The sequence below is a fragment of the Balaenoptera ricei genome, chromosome 4, assembly GCF_028023285.1.
Source record: "Balaenoptera ricei isolate mBalRic1 chromosome 4, mBalRic1.hap2, whole genome shotgun sequence".
NCBI lineage: Eukaryota > Metazoa > Chordata > Mammalia > Artiodactyla > Balaenopteridae > Balaenoptera > Balaenoptera ricei.
This window is the reverse complement of record NC_082642.1, coordinates 83,810,542-83,835,499: the sequence shown is the minus strand read 5'-3', so window position 1 is coordinate 83,835,499 and position 24,958 is coordinate 83,810,542. Positions and strand designations below refer to the sequence as shown.

The window sequence follows — 24,958 nt, the reverse complement described above, 5'->3', positions numbered from 1 at the left end:
TAAGCATTTATCCTGCCTTTTCAGGGTAACTAAATAGACTCAAATGAAGAGACCAAGGCTTATTTTACAGAAGAGTTTTTACTACAGATGAAGATAAAATAGAATTAGAGAACCATCTTTCTACAAACTGTAACAAATGTACTGTCTCCAATAAAGATTATCAATTGTTAAAAGTATTATTTTAAAATTATTATTATGGTTGATGGAGCATAGGATATTCCTATGGTTTCCAAAATAACACCACAATAATCACTTGTTTTTGTCACTAAAGGAGAAGTACATACAACTGAAGAATGGAGGGATCAGATTAGCATCACCCTAATCCAGTGAACAACTTTTATCATAATTAAGGCTAAATCAACAAGATATTAGGTCTCCAGATATGCTTCACATCACCTATGGTTTATTTTAGAAACTATTTAACTTGATTCCATCAAAGCCTTTTGATTTAAATTTCAATTTACTTAAAACACAAGGTATAGAGAAACAAGCTAAGTGACATCACCAGACAAATCCAGAAGGTGGAATAAACTGTAGGAAAACTGGTTCAGTTTTTTTTTTGCTTTTTTTTAAAATAAATCAGGGATGATGAAAAAATGTAGCTTGATTAAAAGAGACTTAAGGGGCATAATAATCAGAGGAAATGCAAATACTGGTTTAAACAAACCAGTAGTATGGTGCATTTTGAGAAACTTGGGTAAATTTAAACATGGATTGGTTATCAATAAGATGAACATTTATTGCTATGAAAAGACAATGATAATTAATGGGGGGAAATTAGGTTACAAAGCCACAGATATGGAATGATCTTTTAAAGAAGAATATATAGTCTTTGTGTGTATGTGTATAAACAGAATATGTGGAAGAATGTGCAGATGTTCAATAGGGTTTTAGGAGTAGTGATATAGGTGGAGAGAATATGGTCCCATGATATTTAAACAAGATACATTTTTGGTTGTTTTTGTTTTCCAACTTTCTACAATGCACATATATAACTTTTATAATAACAAAAGGCTAATTTCAGTTAAAAATGTGATATTAGAAAGTCATGATTAATAAAGGGATAGGTAAATAAGATTGTTCCATTTTATACATTTTTTATTTTTTCCTATTGCAATTAACAGGACATGACTAAATTATAGTACTCAGAATTTTGTGGGCTATTTTAACGATTCAACCTAATAACCAGATATGAGTATACTTTGGGCTTATGTTATTTTTTTCTTTCTGAGTATGTTGAGCTACCACTATGTCAATTATTGCTTCTTCACAATTTGATATTTATTTTGCTGTTCACTATACAACAAATATATTTTGTAGTTGCTATACAAAGTATATTCTTTGTTATGCTTTATTTTGGAATGCTTCATTAGATTACAGTGGATTAGGAATGAAAATTCCCAAGGGGATTTTTTTTAAAAAAAACTAATATTCTTCCCAGGATATGCAAAATGTTTTTATTGAGAAAAATATTCAAAACATTAATAGATTTCGATTATCACCATAATCCTCTGAAATATTTCCTCATAGAAATGAAACCTTTAAGGAGGGAAAAATTTGTATCTCTAAAATCTAATTAATTATTTAATTAATTTTACCTTGGCTTTCCCCAGAAGCATTTCAAGAGACTTATTAGAATATATAAAACATGACAGACAATATATCATAAAATAAATATGGGAATAAAAAATTTAAAAGCTCAGGTTGAGAAAAAAGAACAACACAAAATAAGCTTTAAAATGCTTAGAATAATACCCATATAACTAGTAAACATAATCTACAATTACTTTTGTTAAATGTCAGTTACAGTTAATAACATCCATGAAATAAAAGTGAATCAATTGCTCTTAATTCTAAGATTAGATTATAAATTCTCCTGAGATACTAGTAAAGAGATGTCGTATGAAGTCATGAACATCATTCTCAGCAATGTATGTACCAGTTTCCATCATCTCGTTTTCACATTATTTTTAGCTTTTTAAATTGGAAACACTTCTTTTGGGAGCTTCAGACGTTCACAACTAAATTTCCATTTTCCAAAGAACTAATTTTTAGTTCAGTTGATAGTCTGTTAAGGTACTGTATGGCTATTAATGCTATTCATGTGAGTTTCAAGGAACCAGAAAACCTGAGGTTAAATTTTATAACTTAAAAAAAAAACCTCTACAATTAAAAAAATTGAAATATGGTTATATTATGGATATGAACAAAATCCCATTAGCAATTATTCATTGATTTCTTTCAGTGTGTATATAATTCTATTTTTTCAAAAAAGCACATATTTTGTGAGGAAAATTGATTTTTTTCAGTAGAGAATTGTTGAGCCTTTATTGCTTTCAAGCAACAAATATTTTTTACATTTTATCATATGTCAGCTCTTTTGCTGGGTGCTGAGGATCCAGTGGTGAGAGGACACCTGAATTGGCAAATTCTAATATGGTACATTCTTGAGATACATTTGGATGCTCAATCAATACTAAGTGAACTCCCCGGTTTAGGTATTAACTGCTGTAGTTTAATATTTGAAAATATATAGGCAAACTTGGAGTAGTGATTAAAAAAATACACAGATCTTTAATGTGGTTAATGAGGAAGAAGGTCAGCACTGACTCTGGTATTAATTTAGCATTTGCTTTTGACATTTAGAGTTTGGAGGGGGACCTTTTTATCTTTAACTCCCACCAGTGGCTGGTACATGAAGCTGTTATTTTCTTTTTCTATTTTAACAGTATCAGAGCAATGGTAAGTTTTGATATACTGGTTTGAATTTGGAAGAATCATCTTCTTCAAAGTTATCAAATAACTCACTCAGTTGAGAATACAAAAAGTGAGCCAAAAGCCAGGGAAAGAGCTAAGAGCTTGTCAATCCTTTCAAAGATTAGAATCTCTGACCTCTTTTGAAAGTTGTTTTCTATTCTTAAAGTGTCATTTAATTTTAATATCAACATGTCACTATCTCTAGCAGCAATATCACAACAAACAGTTTTATATCCCAGCAACCTTATCTTAAAATACAGTGAAAGTGTACATGTGTATATATGTGAGAGAGAGAGGGTAAAAGAATGTGGAAGAATATAAGAATAATTGAGAAGGAGAAGTGATAGGAGAATCAAACTTTTTGATTAAGCTAAGCAATTAATTTAGTTGAACAGGAAGTCTAGATAACTGTTCCTGGATTGGCCAGCTATTTTATTAACTTGAACATATTGATTGGTTAGTTAAACAACATATACACACAGACTGATATGTGTCACTTCACACCCTAGTGTCTACAGCATACATTTTGGCAGTCTGTGTCCGAGGGGCTGCGTATGACGGGGCCATGGAAACAGCTGTAGTTGAATAGGCTTTCCTCCTGGAATAAGGATAGTTCCTCTCAGGTCCAACATCTGTTTGGAAGAAATAAACATAGCGATATAAAAATAATTATGGCTCAGTAAACTTTTGGGTAAGAGTATATAAAATTACATTTTCCCCCAAAGAGGCAATAATATAAATATTATAAGAAGGAATCATCTAAGAACCTAGAAGAAACTCTAAGATTTTCAATTTGAAGTTATTTTTACATTTAAAATTCAGTCAAGTAATTTCCTTTTCTTTTCTTTCTTATGGGAAGAGGGATTTCCTTATTTTTTTTCAGTGACATTTTGAGAAACCCAATAGTAACACATTACACTCTTTAACAACAAGTATGCATTTGACTTGGCTTTCTGTCTACTTCTCTGTTTAACTCTAGATATAAATTTAGTTGATTGGGTGAAGTGAGATATATAAGATTATGACACGTCAAAATAAAAATTATATATTTGAATGTTAGATACAGTTGTAGCTGTAGGATTTTTTTTTTTCTTTTCAACAAATATACCACTAACAGGATAGTAAGGTTCTAGTATTGCAAATCAGTTGTCCTTGAACAACTGAAATTTCTAATGGTAATAGGTAGGGATCAAGTTATCAACATTACTTTGAGCTGGTGAGATGTGTTTCCATTGGGTTGGGAGGAATGATACTGGAGGCAAGGAAGTGTGCTATTTTATTTTGTTCTTACCTTTGAAGATGTATAAGCAGCATGTGAGGACAGCACCAGCCAAGAAGCAACCCAGAGACCCAGCCATTCCAAGCCAGCAGGACCAACCAAATTTATATTGGATGCCAATAAATATATTGTGCAAAACCAGAGAAGAACGTTCCACATAAACATCAACAGCATACCACACAGAGCCAATGATTCCCGGGGCACCTGAAGGAGATGAAAATTGCTAAAAATAATGCAGGCCTTTTAAAAAGTTAAATCCAAGGAGATTTAAGAGTATTGTATTGTATTGTATTTAAGAGTATTCTATGGCTCCCCAGACCCATGACTGAAGTTATGTCAGCTACATAATCAGCACCCATTTGGAAACTATGTTTTTAAAGTCCTTCATTTTAGTACTTTGAGGTTAAAAACAAATAATTAAAGCAGAAATTGAAAATTTATCTAACACTCCCACACCATATTAGGATAGACTAAGAAATTTTGTTCATTTTAAATAAAATTTAATCCTCACAGATTAGTCTTTCTGAAAATTGATTGTCTTGGAACGATGCCACTAGAGTCCTCTTGCTTTAAAGGTATACATTTCATGTCAGGGCTCAGAGGTAAGAAAAAAGAGTGGGGAGTTGTGAGACAAAAGGCTATATGAAAATGGTGTTTCTGAAATCTGTAACCCCCAAGAAACTCTCACATTTTTTCTCTAATAAGTCTGTGTGTGATATCTATTGAAGTCACAATTTAATTGCATTATTTTCCCAATTGTTTAATGCAAGAAGTTTAAGAAGGACCAGATCAAGAACACATAGTAACCATTAAAAAACAGGATGTAAATTACCACACCTTTTCCATAATACTGTAACCCATAGGTTTAGGATGAAAACTCTTTTTTTGAAACTTAAAAACAGATCACGGTATATATACATATATATATATATATATATATATATATATATATATATGTGTGTGTGTGTGCATATATATACATATGCATATATATATATATACACACACATATATATATACACACATATATATGTATGTGTGTGAAACGGAGCAGGACCCTATGGTCCTTTCTCCCCCATGTCCTCAGTCTGCCTTTTGTCTGTGGAAAAACTTTAGCCAAATAATAAGTTTAATCAGAGATGTGAGAAAATGCAGAAGAAAAGAAAAGCAGTCAGACAGGACAAAACAACGATAGTTTAGTCAGTAAGCAAAGTCAAGGACCTTTAGTTCCTTCTCAAGGACTATGGATAGTACTCTGAGCCATATCCTTTGAGCTGTTTTGTAGATACTGAAACCCCTACCAGGTGGAAGAAGTTAACTACATGATGAGCAGACTGTAGCCATGACATAAGCTGCCACAATTCCGAGAACTGGCCTCAAAGAAATGGGAACAAACTGACCCTGGAACTGAAGATTAACTGTACTTAAAACAATCAAGATGATGCTGGTCAGACCACCAATGACCGATTTCAAGACGACTGTCAGAGCTGCCTGTGCTGTTTCTACATGGAGCCCCTTCCCTCCACCTATAAAAGCTCTTGCCCCCCGATTGTCGGGGAAGGGGGGGGCCGGTGAGCCTTTGGACAGGTGTCTGCCCTCCCCACTGGTTGCCTGCATCCAAAATAAAGCAAACTTTCTATTCCACCATCTTTACCTCTTTATTGGCTTTTGAGCGGCGAGCAACAACACCCCACTTTTAGTTACGTGTATATATCTATGTGTGTGTATATATATATGTGTATGCGTGTATATATATAAATATATACATGGTATACTAATTTCAAATGATGATTCCAAGGCTTTGGCCATCTCTGGCAATTTAATTTAGTATCTCTTTAGCCCTTCCTGCAGGGATTTTCTTCAGTGACTTATTTTTCTTTAAATTTAATTCGTTTTGCTATTTTACAAAAAATGGAGTAGATTAGTGATGTCTCAAAAAGCATTCTAGAATAAAATTGCAAAACATTAAATGATGTTTAAATTTGTTACATGAACACGTTGTTACATACAAAAGCTTTATGTTATCACTAGGCTGGATATGGGAATGAATATCTTTAAAAGGAAAAAAAAGTACTAAATTCTTGTGACTTTTTAGTACAACCTAAGGATCCTTAGGGCCTTGTGTGAAAATATCAGGGAGGCCCCACTCTTGACTATGTGATGGGTGAGACTTTCAGCTATGGGCTTACTCTGCCCACATTGGGATCTTTACAACAACAATTAGGAGTAGATATTATTGCTGAGGCTTCACCCTAATTTGCAGACCAAGAAAAGGAGACAGATTAACTGGCCTAAGGTCACACATTTTATATATGTGTATATATATATATATATATATATATATATATGCAAGCATTTGCTAACTTTTTGCTGCTACCATAAAAGAAGATGGTTTTCTCTCTGGAGGGTGGACACATTGGTTTTCAATCTTCCTACACTTTGATTTCTTTCACAGTGTACTTCCTCCCAACTTGTATTATGATCCAAAAAAGACATGGTGATAAAGGAAGACTAAATTGAATTTGATGACAGACCTCAGTAAAATATCAATTTTGCTGTTTCACTAATAAACACCATATAAAGTGATTCTTGATTTATTGTTTATTACTCATGCTTGATTTATGTCTTCAGAACTCCATTTATCCACCAGCTTCTTAAGTAGAGACAATAGCATAATCTGTTTATTGTTACAGATATGATCATGTGAGTTGGCACATGAGAAAAGTCTAACACAGGACTTGGTACAATTTAGTTCATTGCCACGAAGAACTGGTAAGGGTGTGTACAGGCAAGAAGGTGGCGGCTGGAGGCTTATTTTAGGATTTAACTTCAGGAATAATCACAAATTTTTTTTTTTAATTTAAAGCTTTATATAACTTTTTAAATAGTTAAAAAATAGTTCGAGGACATCAATAAACCCTGACCAGGGATATTAACAAAAGATTAATTATCTGATTCCAAAACTAAGGAAAGCAGGGTTGGTGGATGTGCTCCTTATTCCTTCAATCTAGAAAAACAAGTCAAATATTATCCTAAAATGAACTACTTCAGAACAGCACCCTTCTTCATCCCAAGACCTTAGTTGAGTATCTTTATCCCCATCACTAGTCCAGACCAATACCTGCTATAAGTAATGTGGTTCCAGCAACAAAGCAGATGCGGACTTTGATGTATGGCTCATCAGGGAGCAATTTCACACAGTCAAGACCAAGGAGCAGGGTAATAAATCCAAATCCAGCTAAAATATCTGCAGTAATCATCAGTGCCCGAGTTACCACCAGCTTCACTAGAAGATCAGAGCATGTGGTTTCAGCATAATCAGAGGAAGGAGACATGTTAATACACAGAGGTACACCAAATAACAGAAAACCACGTACATTAACACATGCCCACTGAATAAAATCAGACTTTAAATATGCATGAACTTGGAAATAAATACCCTTAATTTTTCACAAAATGCAAAAACAGTATGAGACTATCAACAGTATTATTTGGTTAAGGACTGTTTATTATAGTCTTGTTGGCCATCTAGTAAAATGCCTGCCATATGGTGGGGACTAAATAACTATTTCCTTTTTGCCTCCTGTTTTGGAATGAGTCTCATTCACAAGTATTAGCTTAATGCTGAATTGAAAGTAGAGTATCTCTTCTTCTGAAGACAACCAATAAATATTCAATAAATAAATAATCACTACATTTGTTTGAAGTGTTATTGAAAAAAATGTAACAAATTGGTTAAAATAGGGGAGCAGAATAAAATACTTCAAGACATCTCATGCCAGTTCAGGTAGGAGCCATCAGCAGATCTTTAGAAGGAGAAGGAGCTTCCGTTATTAAACAGAAGACTATTTATTTTCTTTTATTCCTTCAGGTTGTGACCCTTCTCGGCCAACACCCTGCATTAATCCTTAAACCTTGCATTGTCAACGTAGCATATTTTAAAGCTATTGCCAATGAGAATATGTGGTAGAAAGTCCAGGAAAGAGAAGATCAGGTAAATAGAAGTAGAATAGTAGCAGTCACCTGCAATGGGAGCACCATCAACTGTAAAAGCCTCCTCACCTGTGAGTCCCAGTGACACTAAATTAAAACTAGAATAATGTTGTCACAAACGGAGGGTTAATTATCTGAAGTCAGAACTATTGTTACTTTAGCTGGCTACTGGAGAGGAGTAATAAAATTTATTCCTTTGATGGTATCATAATTATGTTTTATTTTCATAGTGATCTGGAGTTTACTTGTATTGAAATAATTTTTCCCCAATGATGAGACAACTTTAGGGGCTATTTAGTTATAGATGGCTTGTAAAAATGTGGCCAATTTTCCTCATTTCAAATATAAAATATTTTTATAATCCATCTAAGAGAGGAAATCAATGCATAAAATCAGTTTCTACCTTATTAATAGGTGAATATTTAAGATCTCAAAATGTGACATTATTTTTTAAAATTTAGGCTCAAATTTCAAATTTAGGCCAAATCTAAGGTTCTTTTTTTTTTTTTTTTTTTCCAAATTAAGGAAAGAGAAAAATATGTAACTCATTAGGTGATATCAGTTTTTATATTTTCGCAGATCTCCTTGATCCTCAAATGTTATATATAAGTGGGCTTCCTATTCAGCACCCCAAACCAAGTGGTCCCACATTTTGGAGTGCCTCCCTTGAAATTTTCTAAGTCCTCTTCTGGAACCTGGGATCAACAGGGCCAGGGTTGCTATCTGGATGGGGTGCCCTGAAATCATTGTGGGCCCTGGTCTTCCCCTCTCTGACCCTTGCTCCCATGCAAAGTGTGTCTCAGATGGTCTGTGGAACTACAGGACTCATGCCTAAGGTGTCATCCAGGGGCCACATGGCTAGCCCAGTTCCAAGAGGGCAGCTCTGCAAGAGATTGCTAATGCTGGCCAGCCAGGAATTTCCTTTTGGAGATTATCTGAGATTTGGCTGCCAGAATAATGTTAAATACCCTGATTTGGGGGGTGGAGAAGGGTTAAAATTAACAGTATCAACAGGAACCCTAAAAAAGGCATCTGGGTCTAAATACTTTAAGTATACAAGGTAATGAGAAAGGTGATCTAATTGTGATTGTATAAAAGATACCAAAGACTAAAAATAAAATCCTACTCTCTTACAGGTAACATCCTTAGAGGGTACAGTTATATTATTTTCTTAGAACACATTTTCATCTCTCTTGTCTTTAAGCATATGATAGAATTTTTTAAAGAAAATCAATGGATTTTTAGTATATTATTTGAAAGTAATAGGTAAAAATATATCAAAAGACAAATGTGAGATAGTATAGGCAAAAGATAAAGGACCATTTTAAAATATAAACAGTGATTTTTTTCTGTGTAGTAGGCTTATGAATAATTTTATTTTCTTCTTACATAAATGTACATAACAAATATTTAAAAGTTTGAAATATTTCATATTTCTATTTTCTTCTCAACTCTAACCATAGCACTGTATTTCTGGAATAGCCTAGGGTCCACATGAACATGAATGCCCATTCCTATTGACCAAATCATGCCTCTTTGTAGATAGAACTAGGTTAGTGCAAGAAGGGAAAAAAGAGGAAAACATAAAAGGCCTTTTTCTAAAAAATGAAATAAAAGCTTTATGAATTAAAAAATGTTTCAGGCACTCAAATCCTAAATGGCACAGAAAGATATTTGTAGAGCACAGCTCCTTTTAAGTGCTTTTCCCTGGACTGAAATAGCTGTTCAGGGGAAAAGTCACACTCTAAGGGTTTACTTTTCATTTATCTTGAGAAAAGAAGTTGTGATATTGTACCACCACCCATCATTTGATTTGAAAGAGACTAAAACCAATTTGCTTTAATAACAGCACCAGTATTTCTTGGCACGATTGGGTGTTCTAATAAGTAAATAAATAAACAAACAAACACACAAATAAATAAATAAATGGTATGGAGAAGAGTTGAGAGAATCAGTAATAAGGTTTTTCAATCTATGAAATCTTTTATTCATAGAAACATGGGCCTTGTTAACACCTAATTATAATTTAAAGCTAAAGGTAGGGAAGGTGAAGGAGATGGCTTTATTATTTCTGCTAAGAATGTGTCACATATTTTAATGTTTTTCATTCCCTGATCCCACAGTCTGGTCTCTCTTTGCCTATCTGTCTCCCTATCTGTTTTTCTGTCTCTGTCTCTGCCCCTCTATATCCACTGTCTCTCTTTCTTAACAAGTCATCCATTGAAATACTGTAAACTTTCTATCTGACCTAAGTCATAGCTAAAAGACATCTCCGAAATGCTTTTCATCTGACCGGTCAATTCTAATCATAAAATCACTGCACCCTGAAGATTTCATTTCAATTTAAAAATTGTTTACTATAAGCCTGCTGTGTATAAGACACTATACCAGACCCTTCGTGGGAGAACAGAACTGAATAAGATAATATTTTTACCCTAAAGGAATTTATAAATACATGGGAAAAGATAAAATATGCTAAAAATGTTTCAATTCACATTTTAGAAATAAACTAAATTTCTAATTGAAACACTTAAAACTGGACAGAACCTTAATATAGAATAGTAAAAAACAAAAACACATAATGGAAACCTGAGTTCAATTTCCTTTGGTCTTCCCTCCCTGACAAGGGTGATGTCTAAGGCATACGTACAGGAGTGTTCAGCAAATATAGAATCGTACTCATCACAGGTGCGAATCCCATCAAAAGCATTTGTGACACACTCCCACCAGAGGCCTCGGCATTTTGTGCTCACCTAGATGTTGGAGAAGACACTGTGTGAAACAATTCAGGCAGACACACTTCAATTCACCTTGATCAAAGGAAGAACTTGGCTGTTGTGAGTTTGATAGCAAAGTACAGTGGTTACAAGCATGATCGGAATTTCATTTACAACAAACACAATGCATTTTAGAGTATTTTCCCTTAAGCACTAACAATTCAAGGCTTTCACCACCAGGAAGTAAAATCACTTCCTGATTTGGGGGTGGGGGGCAGGAAGAAGTCATGCCTAAGATGGATAAAATCAGAATTAAACATATGCAAATGCCTATGGCTGGTTCTATCATCAAGTCAGTTTAATAGGGCGACAATTCATTTCACTACCATATGCTGACATTTACTTATCCAAAAAAAAAAAAAAAATCAATATAACAATAGGTGATAACTGTTGACATCTTGAGTCTATTAGGAATGTACATTAATTTTTCTTCATCATGAACAATGAGTCCCATGAAGAAACATGTTATTATATATGAGGCTCATAAATTTAAAATAATGGTCAAAGAAAGTTATACATAAAGACGACCATAAATGAAATATAAAGACCATACTACTTCTTCCTTGCTCAACTGATGGACTACCAATGTTTAAGCTATGAGATGGATGTAAACAAACTGAACATTAATTTCATACAACCTTGCAGTCGTAAATCACTTAGAAATGCTGTACAGATGATTCTAAGTATCCACTTAGAGCTAAAAGGTACAAGTGTCCTGAGCCTTCTCATACTTTACCTATAAGCTGTAAGTCAAAATAGATTTTCTAGAATTGGAAACATGCCAACAGAAAATGTTTTCAAGTATTCTTGACAGAGCTCATACATATGGAACAGAACTAATATGACTGTTTGTTCTGATTTGATTACAGATTCACATTACCTTGGCAATCTGGAAATAGTTTAGTAAGATTTAACCACAAATTATCTTGGAAAATGAAAGCTTAAAGTTTTCCTTAAAGTAAGAATAAATAACAGAGCAGAGTGGGAAGAGAAATGCAAAGACAGGGAGATTATAACTGGCGCGGAGAAGAAAGGAAGGAACATGAAACATTTTGATTTGCAAAAGAAAATGATATCAGAGAATATTTGCTCTGTGAAACTTTTTGACCCATGTTCTGATTTGAAGTTGTGTTGTGCACCAAATAAAACTCTACTGCTGGCTACTCCATCACAATTTTGAATGTTGTACTTCTATTTTCACTTTGTATGTAAAATGCTTATAATTGGTAATAATTAATAATTCTATATTGAATCTATACTCTGAAGCAGTTACTGTTTAAGTGTATTATCACCTCACTTATTAATTAAAGGATCCTGTGATCTATCATTATTACTGTCCATTTTACAAATAAGGAAAATGAGGCACAGGAAAGTTAAGTGATAACCCCAGAAAGTGTAGTTAAATGGAGGAGATAGGATTCAAACACAGCAGTCTGTGTGTACGCTCTTAAGCATTGCAGTATACTTAAAACCTATTTTTTTTAATTCCAATTTTACTTCAGGTGAAAGTACTCCAGAATTGGAAACTGGAAGATAGTTTCGGGTGAAGTAGTAAGCCCTAACTTTAATCTCATCCTATGGCCATTATTCTATGAAACCCCACTTTGGCTTTCTCTTCCTAAGATTAAATCTAGTAGTGATGTTTTAGAATGTTGGAATATTATCTGACCTGAGGCACCACAGAGACCAAAATATTAATAAAGAAAAACCATCTTGTGAAACCTAATATATCAATTTCTAAAGAAGGATGTGAATATCTAAACTTACACGCACATGAAATTTAAGCTATAACTGAAAAAACACAGACTTTAAATTGACACTCTTATTAGCTGTGTTGCATCCTTGGCAAGGCCTTACCTTTTTTGAGCCCAATCTCCTTATCTTTATAAAGGAGCTAATGCTAGGGTGACTAAGAATTAAAAATTACAAACACACACAACATAAATGATTTGCTCAATAAATGATAATACTAGTAAAGTACTTAAACAGCATAGTAACCTGAGTAGTGACTAAGTTCAGCATTACTAACTAACCGTATGAAAGTGGAGAAAGGCAGATGTAATGGGTAGAATGGCAGCCCCCCAAAAGATGTATCCATGTTCTAATCCCCAGAACCTGTGAATGTGACCTTATTTGGAAAAAGGGACTTTGCATACATAGTTAAATTAAGGGTTTTGAGATAAGGAGATCCTCTTGGATTACCAGGGTGGGCTCTAAATCTAATGACAAGTGTCCTTATAAGAAGAGACACACAGAGGAGAGACAGACAGAAGAGAAGGAAGCAATGTGCCCACAGACACAGACACTGGAGTGACGTGGGCCCACGTCAAGGAATGCCTATGTCACCAGAAGCTGGAAGAGGCGAGGAATGCATTCTCCTCTAGAGCCTTCAGAGGCGGTGTAGCCCTGCCAAAACTTTGATTTCAAAATTCTGGCCTTCAGAACTGTAAGAGAAAAATGTCTCTTGTGTTAAGCCACCAAATTGTGGCAATGTGTTATGGAAGCCCTAGGAAATGGATAGTAGAGACGATTTGTACTGAACTATTATACCACAACAGAAGACAAGCCTTCTCATAGCCTATTACCCTTCAGTCTCTCAATTAACAGGAACACACTGGATCCAGTTCATTCCAATTTGAGCTAGGTTATATGGACCTGAAGTCACTATTCTATAATCAGAGAGTGACTGTCCCCAATTTCCTGCTGTCTAACTCAGCCACTAAGACAAACAAATAAAACCTACTATAGTCATTCTCATTATATGTGAGGTTATTTAGAAAATGAGCTGAGCTATATATGTGAGGATATTTAGACTAAAAAGAGTATTTTTTTCTTGCCAAAATAAACCAGTAGTGGTGTCATTTTCAAGGCTATTGATCATTTACCTGCAATGACCATATTTAGAAAAGCAATGAGCTCATTAAAGGAAACAAGGAATCCAATTTCATTATGTATTAATGCTTAGGGGCACAATATTAGATTGCTTGGTATTCACACTCAGTTAAGGTACGTGAGAATAGTGGCTGTAATTAACTAAACTTCTGTGTTAATATAGCACTTACTGGAGACACCCTTAAAGGTGCCTTTGTGCACAAAATACAAGGTTAAAAGACTGTTCGTTATTTATCACATTTAGGAAAGCCCTCCTTGCCTATAATTTAGAATCTTCACTTATCCTCCTGTTGTACAATGGCTTATTAAGAACTCTCTAAAACAAGCAAATCTACATTCTTAAAGTTTTAAGACAAGGTTTTTACAAAGCAGACTCATGCTTAAAATATTACGGTTAACCTTACTTAACGGGTAAAAACAATGTTAACTAATAATTTTATCTCATAGCGTTGTCCAAAATAGACGATTACAAATTTAAGCTTTGTACTCTTAACACGTGATTCATATATTAACAAATAACATATAAAATAATACTCAGGGAATTTTTATATCATTTCAATAAATATTTGTTGGTCCTGAAGTGGGAAGAAGTCAGTTTATCCAAGGTGTGGCAATAAAGGTGCAAGTCACAAACATGAGGCCAACCTAAATTTCTTAATATTAATTACCTGCCGACAGTGAAACATAGAGAGTTTACAGAAGAGTACAGATTTCTGGCTTCCCTTGGAAACTTGGTCAGTCTGGCCACCTGGACTCCCTGGTTCCACATAACAGCAATTAGCCGGAGCTGAGTGGATCTTCAAATTTTTACCTCTCATTTAAATCTCACCTCAAAGATATCCCTCCTTCCATGAGATTCTCCCAGTCTCTCCAGCTGGAGTTAATCTCTTCTTGGATCCCACAGTAACTAGTCCATATTTCTATAGCATGTATAATATTGCGTTATCTTTTTATGTGCATTTATGTGCATCTGTCTCCCAAGTCTGCCTTTCAGACTATGTTCACTGAATGTCTGTCGTGTGTCAGTCAACCAGCCAAGTGCTGGGGATACAGCAATGACCAAGATAGGCATGGCACCTTGCTTCAAGGAGCGTACAAACCCTCCTTCTCAGTATATAATAGATGCTCAATAGATGTTTACTGAGGGAAAATATTTGTCAGTTTTTCTAATTCATACACATTAGCTCTCATTTGGCATAGAAAATGGTTACTGATATACTGTAGACACAATTGAGGCTTAATATGTCCTTTTGACTTGACTGAACAGACTAGAACGTCTAAATCCAGGAGTTAAAGAAATATTATTGAGACCAGAGAGTTTATGCTGATTTGGTGTCAGCCTGGACCCTATCTACTCAACTGGCTCTGGAAAGTGTTTACCACAATACTAAGGATGAGCAAGCAGGATACCACACAGAAAAATAGTTTCAGTATACTTTCAGGAAGAGGGACTGATGGTCCCTCTTCCTAGGTGAGTTTATAATGGCATAAATTAATTCCTTAATCCTGGGATTTCTTATTCTAACCTCTTTAGCAGTTTCCAATTAAGGTTTCTCTATCGTAGCCTTTGCCAATTTCCCTTTTCTTATCCCTCTGAAAATATTTACAAGTAGCAACACACAATTTTGCCTGCATTGTCTTATCTTCTGCAGTTTTGAGTGTGCCTGTCATGCCTCCATATATTTTATATACCTTTTGAGAAGAGAGAAGCTTAAAAATACTTTAATTAATTGTCATTTTCTCCTCCTGTTACATAGGAGAAATTTATGTATATATCTATTGGGTTGGCCAAAAAGTGTCTTCGGTTTTTAAGTAAAAATAAAAACCACATTTTTCATTTTCACCAAGAACTTTATTGAACAATATATTCACCGTTTTGTTCCACTACTTTCTCCCATTTTTCAGGCAACTTCATAATTCGATCTTCCCCAAACTTTTTGTCTTTCTGAGCAAAGAACTGTTCCAAGTGCCTTTTACAATCTTCCAGGGAATTGAAATTTTTTTCATTAAGATAATTTTGTAAAGGCCAAAGTAAATGGAAATCCGAAGGTGCAATGTCTGTTGAATATGGTGGATGAATGAGAACTTCCCAGCCAAGCTGTAACAGTTTTTGCCTGGTCATCAAACAAACATGCGGTCTTGTGTTATCCTGATGGAAGATGATGTGTTTTCTGTTGACGAATTCCGGATGCTTTTCATCGAGTGCTGCTTTCATTTGGTCTAATTGGGAGCAGTACTTGTTGGAATTAATCGTTTGGTTTTCCAGAAGGAGCTCATAATAGAGGACTCCCTTCCAATCCCACCATATACACAACATCACCTTGTTTGGATAAAGACCGGCCTTTGGTGAGGTTGGTGGTGGTTCATTTTGCTTGCCCCACCATCTCTTCTGTTCCACATTATCGTACAGTATCCACTTTTCATCTCCCGTCACAATTTGTTTTAAAAACGGAATGTTTTCATTATGTTTAAGTAGAGAATCGCATGCGGAAATATGGTCAAGAAGGTTTTTTTCACTTAACTTATGTGGAACCCAAACATCAAAGCGATTCACATAACCAAGCTGGTGCAAATGATTTTCAGTGTTTGATTTGGATATTTTGAGTATGTCGGCTATCTCCCATGTGGTACAACGTTGATTGTTCTCAATTAATGTCTCGATTTGTTTGCTATCAACTTTAATTGCTCTACCCAACCATGGAGCATCGTCCAGAGAGAAATCTCCAGCATGAAACTTGGTGAACAACTTTTGACACCTTCAGTCACAGCACCTTCTCCATATGCTGCACAAATCTTTTCTTGCATTTAGGTTGCATTTTTACCTTTCTTGAAATAATAGAGCATAATATGCTGAAAACGTTGCTTTTTTTCTTCCGTCTTCAATATTAAAATGGCTACACAAAAATTCACCAATTTTGATCTTTTTTAAATGCATGCTGATATGACAGCTGTCACATACAATCTAACAAAATTGTTTTCAATGAATTTAAAAGACAACTAAGTGCTACTAGAACCATCTTATGGGAAAAAACGAACCAACCGTTTGGCCAACCCAATATATATAGTAATTATACACAGCAGGCTTAGTAAATGTTTTTTTTTGGTTGACCACAATTAAACAAGATTTTTCTTTGTCACTATGCATTATGTTATAAATGCATATGCATTGGAATTTATGTGTAAATGTAATATATATAGGAAGAATAATCATTAGCCAAAAGAAAAATGGGATAAGTCATGAAGATATATTCTTTCAAAAACCACCTTGCATATGCATAAAATAGAGATTTATTGTTTTCACACAACTTTACCATCCCTGTGCTAGTGTACTTTAATGTTGAAGATGCAACTTACTTGTTTCCAGTACTTAATTAAGTATATTTATTGGGGTGCAAAAGTTTTAATAATACTATGGTAAATAATGTTTTACTCCTAAAACATGAAACATTTTCACTTTGAACAAAAAGGCATTTGAATTTTCTCATACTAGAGTTCTGAACTTTTAATTTTTACCTTTTCTTTTCTTTTTCTCACTATCCCAGGGCCTAAAAGAACTCAAGACAGGTATTTATAAGGATGAGAAAGCAAGATTAAAATAAATATAATAGATGTCACCTTTCTTTTTTACTCCATTTATGTACCATGAGTTTATTTGCTAAAATATATTTGGTTTAACTCTTCTTGCTTAGCTGTGGAGCACTGGCTAAAGGTATAAATGGCAAGAATGGGATAATGCAAACCTAGTAGGTAATAATATAATGTTTGTGGCCTTCATGGTCATATTACCTAATTTACATATATGGACTATATAAATATTTCAATTTTAATATTTATTATTTAATTTAAGTCATACATTTAATCATTTTAGAATGTTTTCCTTATGAAAGTATGGAATCACAACTTTGCAAAGATTACTGGCCAGTGGCAGAGATCACAATTTACGTTGAGTGAATTATTACAAAATATTAATTTCCTTTTCTCTCTCTCCTTTTCTTCATTTCTTTCCCTCTTTGAAGCACCAGGAAGAAAAGCTATATTTTCTAGGTAAGAATACACTCTTCACCAACTTTATTATACATTTCAGGGGATTGGCTCTTTTTTCCTATCTGATTAAAAAGAGGGACCAAATCCATATCTTGAAAAAATTTAAACTGCAGCAAGATGAAAGATCTTCCCTAAGAAAAAGTGATGGTCTTTCTACAGAGATACTTCTTATTTAGTGTTCAACGTGAGATTTCCAAATATCACTTCACATTATATTTCACTCATTTATTCACTCTTTTAGTAAGTATGTCAAGTATCATAATAGGTACCCATTCACTTCATATTAACAAATGCATCCTGAGATCCCATTATGTAGAAGGGGGTGCTAGGAGCTGTAGGAGACCATGAGGTGAATTAAAGAATATTTCTAGGCTCAAATATCTGCTAAAGGAGTTTAAAATCAGTTGGAAAGCAAAGCAAGTGTATAGATAATCAGAGTACATGCTAGCTCTAATAATTTCAATATTTATGTATGAAAGAATTGTAGCATCATTAATGAAAATAGAAATCCCAGGGGAGAACCTGGTAATGAAGATAAAATAAATCCAAATGTGGATTACCTTTCATTTGAGGTCATAAAATTTTAATCATAACAGTGCTTGGTACATGACAAATTCTCAGTAAATAATTAACAAAAGTTGAACTTAAAAATGAAATAAACTTGTTAAAACATTTTTTTCTTTCCGATAATTGAGAGACCAGTAACTTTGTGAAGAAGCTACTTTTCTATTTTACTGTGGATAATGAAGAATTACACATTTTATGATGTAATTAGCATATTTATGTTATTAATTCATAATTTATTTTCTTTCAAAATGTATTTAATATATAACTTATGCTATTTCGTCTCTATTCTCTGCCTTATTCCCCTGGTTAGACAAAAAGGGAACAGTCATAAGTGTAAAAATGGAAAAAACAACAGCTCAGAGAAGTAAACAAAATTTGCCCAAGAGAATCAACAGAGAAAATAGGAACAAAACTTAAATCTCATATTTCTCCCTTCAGTGAACATTGTACAAAATGTCATCTCCTCCTCCAGAACAAAAACAAAACAATAAACTGCAAATAGACGATAATATATCTAACATTTATTGACTGATTTGTATTTGACTGGTACTGCGGCAAACTAGATAGACAGGCTCATTTAACCCTCACAAGACACTTACTATGTGTATATTGTTACTCTCCCTTTATAGAAGAGGAAATGCAGTTTTACACAACTTAAACATCTGTCTAAATTCACACAGCTACTGCCTGGCAGGGTGGGATTTAATCTCAGGTCCCTGTAACATCAAGTTCAACCTGTAAACATCCACACTGAAAAGCATTCCCTTCCTGGCCCCCTCAAGGTGCTGTGCAACAATCTAAGTAAGAAAAAAATAGTGGCATGGTCCAGGGATATTGCTGCTTAATGACTTCTGTATAGAGACTAATTTTCCTCCATTTAAGCTCTAGGTGAGTGGCTCCAACCTTCCTCCAATTACCCCGAAACAGTAAAGTAGATTTCAAATTTTACTTCTCCTTCTCCATCAGCCTTCTTTCCCCACATGCAATCAATTATTAATCATCAATTTGAGTTCTTTAGTTTCCCACATTATGCCTTTTTATGCCTTTTTAAAATTTTTTTATTGAATTATAGTTGATTTACAATGTTGTATTAGTTTCAGATGTACAGCAAAGTGAATCAGTTATACATATACATATATCTACTCTTTTCAGATTGTTTTCCCATATAGGCTGTTACAGAGTATTGAGTAGAGTTCCCTGTGCTATACAGTAGGTTCCTATTAGTTGTCTATTTTATACATAGTAGTGTGTATATGTCAATCCCAGTCTCCCAATTTATCCCTCCCTGCTTATCCCCTGGTAACCATAAGTTTGTTTTCTACATCTGTGACTCTACTTCTGTTTTGTAAACAAGTTCATTTGTACCCTTTTTATGCTTGCTGCCACACTAGTTCAGACCATCAATGTTTTCCTCCTGTTTTATGGGAAATCTGCCTAGTTGATCTCCCTATAACTCATTTTACCCTTTCTAATCATTCCCCACATTAGCCAGAATGATTGCTCTTTCTAAAACACACATATATATTTGTTTACAGTGAACCACCCTTGTCTATGGTATAAGATCTATATTTTACATGAATACAAGCCCTCAATGATCCAGCCCCTATATTCTCCTCCCTATGTTGGAAACTTTTTCCAATATGTCCAAAGTGATAAACGTACAGCACTCTCATACCTAGATCTCTGCCTATATCATCTCCTGTGTGTGCAATACTCTCTACTTCTTCTGCCCCCTTCACTTGTTCTTCAAGCCTAGTTTAGATATTTCTTCTGGGTAACCTTCACTGATTATACACGATTGAGTGAGCTGGCCACTCAGAGTTATCTGTAATCATAGCACTGGTCATATCATACTATCAGTTTACCTGTCTGTCTCCCCCAATATGCTGGGAGAAACCTAAGGAAGATCCAAGTTTCCTCCTCCTTCATAACCTGTACCCACCACAATACCAAGTAGATAGTAGGTATCAAAGAGCATTTGTGGAATGAAAGATTATAGAAAGAAAAGAAAAAAAGGGGAGCACAAAAGAGAGAGATAAAGAGAAAAAGGAGAAAGGTGGGGGGAGAAAAAGAAGAATAAAAGAGAAGTAGGGGATAAAAGGTTTATTAAAAGGGAGGAAAAGGGAGAAGGGGAGAAGGAAGGGAGAAGAAGAAGAAGAAAGAGGAAAGAGGCAGTGAAGAAAGAAGAAAGAAAGGGAGAAAAAAAGTAAGGAGAGAAGTAGAGTGGGGAATAGGAAGAAAGAACATATAAAGTTAACAGAAAAATGAAGACTATTCACACTAGATTTCCTAGTGGAAATTTCTAGGGAGGCTCTAGATGCCATCAGTCCTCCAGCGGCTGGCCATCTCTCTAGAAGACATAGTCATGTCTCTAGAAATAGTCATAGTCAAGAAGTTCTGATGTTAAAGAATGGAGGACTAAAAAGGACCTTAAAACAACTGAGTTCAACTTCATTTTATAATTGAGGAAACTGAGCCGAAGACACAAGCTGAGACTGCTCAACAGAAGACAGTTAAGATGCGAACACAGGCTGGAATAATTTCAAAACCCAAGTTCTCTTCACACATCAGTCTTCCCCAAGACACACATGAATCAAGAATGACAGGGGCAGCATGGTAGCTCAGGACCCCTGGTCCCTGACTTGGGGCTGTGCACAATTCAGTGTGCTATTTCTTTTTCCTAATGTTTTTACTTAACTCAAAGAACTTCCCTCTTCAAGACAGGTATAAATGAGGCCCAATACTATTTTGTAGTATTTTGAGTATTCTCTAGTAAGGCAAAAGGATACCTGAGCTCTATCTGCTTCTTACTCCCTGTTACTCACCTTTAGCCTGTAGTTTTGTTATTTGTCCTCTCTCTTGGAAGACCTCTGCTGCCATTTCTACCTTTTGAAATCCTTGGCATCTTTTTTGACGCTTTGTTCAAATGTCTTTTCCTCCTTTAGGCCTGTCTCAATGTCCCTGACAGGAAATAATCGTTCTCTCTTCTTTCCTCCAGTGGCACTTTGTTCATTTCTTTCTCAAATATGAATTGGCCTACACCCTTTATTAGAGTTTCATGTGCATCTTTGTTCCTCCCTAAACGTGTTTTCATGAAAGGCAGGAATGGCTCTTGCTTTAGCTTTGACTCTCCTTGGAGGATTAGCACAGCACCTTTGAAATGACATACAGTTCATGTTTGTTATGTTGAACTGAACTACAGAATCCATTTTCCAACACTGATGCCTACATCACTGTCAAAGATTAACAAAGCGAAAAATTCATTATATTCCTTTTTGTTTAAATTTTCTATGGGTATGCTTTTTTTTTAAAGCCCTTTTATTTTGCCAGTTTTTGTCCAGTAGTTGTTTGAAGTGAGCTGTTAATATGGACCAATGACGATATATACACAAGGAAGGAAGCAAAGAGACAGAACAGTAAAATTGAGTCAGTGAGTATCAGAACCTTGACATTTATGGATAATATTATGACTTTATCTGCCAACTGAAGGAGTAATTATTATGAGAGATCCATGTCCCTTTAAAAATACTGGCAAATAAAGAGACTGTTGGAGAGGAGGGGGCCTCATCTGTTAAAGGGTTCTTCTTTTTATTTTTAATTTTAGAATATTATTTATTTTTTATACAGCAGGTTCTTATTAGTTATCTATTTTATATATATTGGTGTATATATGTCAATCCCAATCTCCCAATTCATACCACCCTCCCTTGCCCCCTTGGTGTTCATACGTTTGTTCTCTACATCTGTGTCTCTATTTCTGCCCTGCAAACCGGTTCATCTGTACCATTTTTCTAGGTTCCACATATATGCGTTAATATTCAATATTTGTTTTTCTCTTTCTGACTTACTTCACTCTATATGACAGTCTCTAGATCCATCCACGTCTCTACAAATGACTAAAGGGTTCTTCTTTTAATGGGGAGGCTTCTTGGGGAAGATTTATTGCAATACATCTCAAGTATGGGAAATATGAAAGAAGCTAAGAACTACTAACTATAGTCCGAGGTTAGCAAGGATTTACTCAAGGTGAATAAACTAGACTACTCATTCCACTCATTTTACCTAGAAGTGTTCTTGGCAAAGAACAGATGGCAGATTGGTTGTATGTACTGAGATGAAAGCAAGAAGGCACTTTAAATACCAGAACTCCCAATCTGCCTCAGCAAGGTCTGACCCTTTCTAAACTTTCATTTCTTATCAAGTGAAGTTAGTAATTCCATCAGCTTAAGGAGAAAGATTTTCAAATTGTTTTGGAAAATATTTTAAGAATGCTTTTAGATGAGATTTTGCATGTTTTTAAAAACATAATTTTAAGTGAGCTCAAGTCCAACATATTTCTGTATTCATCACCTACTACTGGCAGCCCATATTCTAGCAAGCTAATGGCAGCAGAACATGTCTATCTGCACTTTTCTGAGTACTGTTCAAAGGACAGTTTGGGTTTTTTTTTTTCATTCACCACTTATGTGCATGGCCAGATAATGCATCACTGGACCAACATATAGCAGACATCCTTTATAGTATTTCAGTTCTATCACAATTTTCAGAAAAATAATTTTCTAGTGCTAAAGAAGTACTAAAAACTCTCTTGGTTTTGAAATACCATGTGAGAGTCAGAGGAAATTTAAAAGCAAGAAAAAAATAAAACACAAAAATAATACACAGAAAAATAAAAGATTATTACTTTCCATTCGAAACTCCAACTTGGGAGTTTAATAAATAAAATTAGAAGAAAAAATATAAAAACTTGCCCTCAGGTATCTTTCTTAAACTTCATAAAGGTATAGCATTTGCTAGAGTAAATTGTTCCATTCAGGATGTACATAGGAGAACATAGTGAGTTGCTGTATATTCTCAGTGAGTTCCTGATATATTCTTTCTTTCTCTCACCTACACTTTTTGAAACCTTACAAATGAATAGTTGCTGAGTCGGAAGAATTGATTTTTACTTAGTTTTACCTCTCTCAGATTCCTTTAACCACAGACAATAATTCTAAATTTGAAAATTACTTCTTTCAGAGTTTCTCCAGTGAGAAAAATAAAATTTTCAAATATGAACCACTCACTCATCTTGTACATGAACAGTAGGTTCCCAAGAGCAACTCATTTTTAAAAGAGCGTTTCTTAAACCCATATCTGTCTCCTGTACTTTGGGACACACTGGAAAAACTTGGTTTCCCACAGAATGTTTTCTCCTACTTGGAAACTCCTTACAATGACATTTCTCCATTGCACAGTAATTGGGTAGGTTTTATATGGCTTGAGTTTGATCACTTGATCAACATTTAGATGATCACTCCTTAAGAAAGTCTATCATACTACTTTTAATGTTGTCTTCAAGATTAACAAATTTCTGTTTGTGAGAAAGGATGTTAATGGAATGTTATTCAATTTGGTATATGCAGCAATGGAAGAGGTGAATTTCTGGAAAGCTTATTACGCTTGTGTAAATTTACCTTTATGAAAAAAGGGCTTATTCAGTTACCTCATCTGTAAAATGGGATAACAGCAATACCTACCACATAGATGAGCTGTTAGGATTAAATAAGCTAATAATGTAAAGACTCAGTAAATAGTAAGTAAGAAGCAAGTCCAACCATGTTGACTATTATTACTATCTTAGTCCTAGTGAATGTAATGGGCCAGTGGGGCTTAGAGAAAAGTTGGACAGCCTCGGGTCAGTAAAAGAAGCTGCTGACTTCTTACCTCCAGGGAGTCATCTGCATTCACCGTCCAACAGTCTGTCCAGGTGGCCACAACCAAGAACCCAGTAGAGAAAAATGCAAAGAAGCAGGCGACATACTGAAAAAGATCCCTCATCTTAACGAACAGCCTGTCTGCAAGGGACACATGGGCAGCTGTCAGCCCTGGACCCATGCAGGTAGCTGGAATGCCGTCAGTCTTCTGTGCTTCTGGTACCTGGGGATGTTGAAAATGCTGGTCTTTTCCTTTTCCTTACTCCCCACTGCAGGAGTCTTAAGCTGCGGTAAGAGTAATATGAACAGGCTGTAACCCACAGAGGGGTCCTGGAGGTCATTATCTGAAGCAACGAGCCTCCAATCAGAAGCCAGGTCAGTGAAAGGACTGAGAATGTTTTGGGTGGGGGAGAAAAGGAGCCCCGGTAATGTTTTCTGCCCAGACCTTGGGCTAGTGTGAGATGATGGTCACCAGAGGCACGTGCCAGCGTCAAGATGGAGAGAAGGAAGAAGGGTTACACCCCATGCTGACGCCTGTAAACTGATCTTTCTCAGGCCCTCCAGAGAAAGTGAGTTATTCTCCTCCTCCCCTCAGTAAGGGGGCTATATGGTTGACTGAGTGCTTTTATTATTAGGACTATTTTAATATTCGCTGACTACCTTAGACAGACAGGCCACTGGTGAAACTATGCTAACAAGGGCTTGCTCAAGGGAGTTTGCATTCCAAAGTGCTGGGCAGAACAGCCCATAAAGGGTTTCCAAGCACCTGGGCCCCAGGTAGAGCCATGGCTCCTAACCTTTCGACATCATTCAGTGGGAAAGAGTGCACATTTTAACCCAAAGAGCTCTGGGTATAAATCCTTGCTCTGAAGTTTACAGGCTGAAGGCACTTGGGCTGTGGTTTCTGTAAAATGGGGATATTAATACAAACAGACATCATGAAATGTTTGGGA

The 24,958-nt window shown here is 35.2% G+C and overlaps 1 protein-coding gene across 1 annotated transcript; it reads right to left on the bottom strand.

Annotated features, from left to right (window-relative positions):
- Positions 1-163: 163 nt before the first annotated feature.
- Positions 164-24,578, bottom strand: CLDN16 (claudin 16). The gene is made up of 5 exons (XM_059920773.1): positions 24,016-24,578; positions 10,680-10,782; positions 7,158-7,322; positions 4,049-4,240; positions 164-3,389 (listed from the first exon to the last, which is right to left on the bottom strand). Exons 1-5 carry the CDS (start codon positions 24,184-24,186, stop codon positions 3,256-3,258), a joined length of 765 nt encoding a protein of 254 aa, XP_059776756.1. The 5' UTR covers positions 24,187-24,578; the 3' UTR covers positions 164-3,255.
- Between the last annotated feature and the right edge of the window lie 380 nt (positions 24,579-24,958).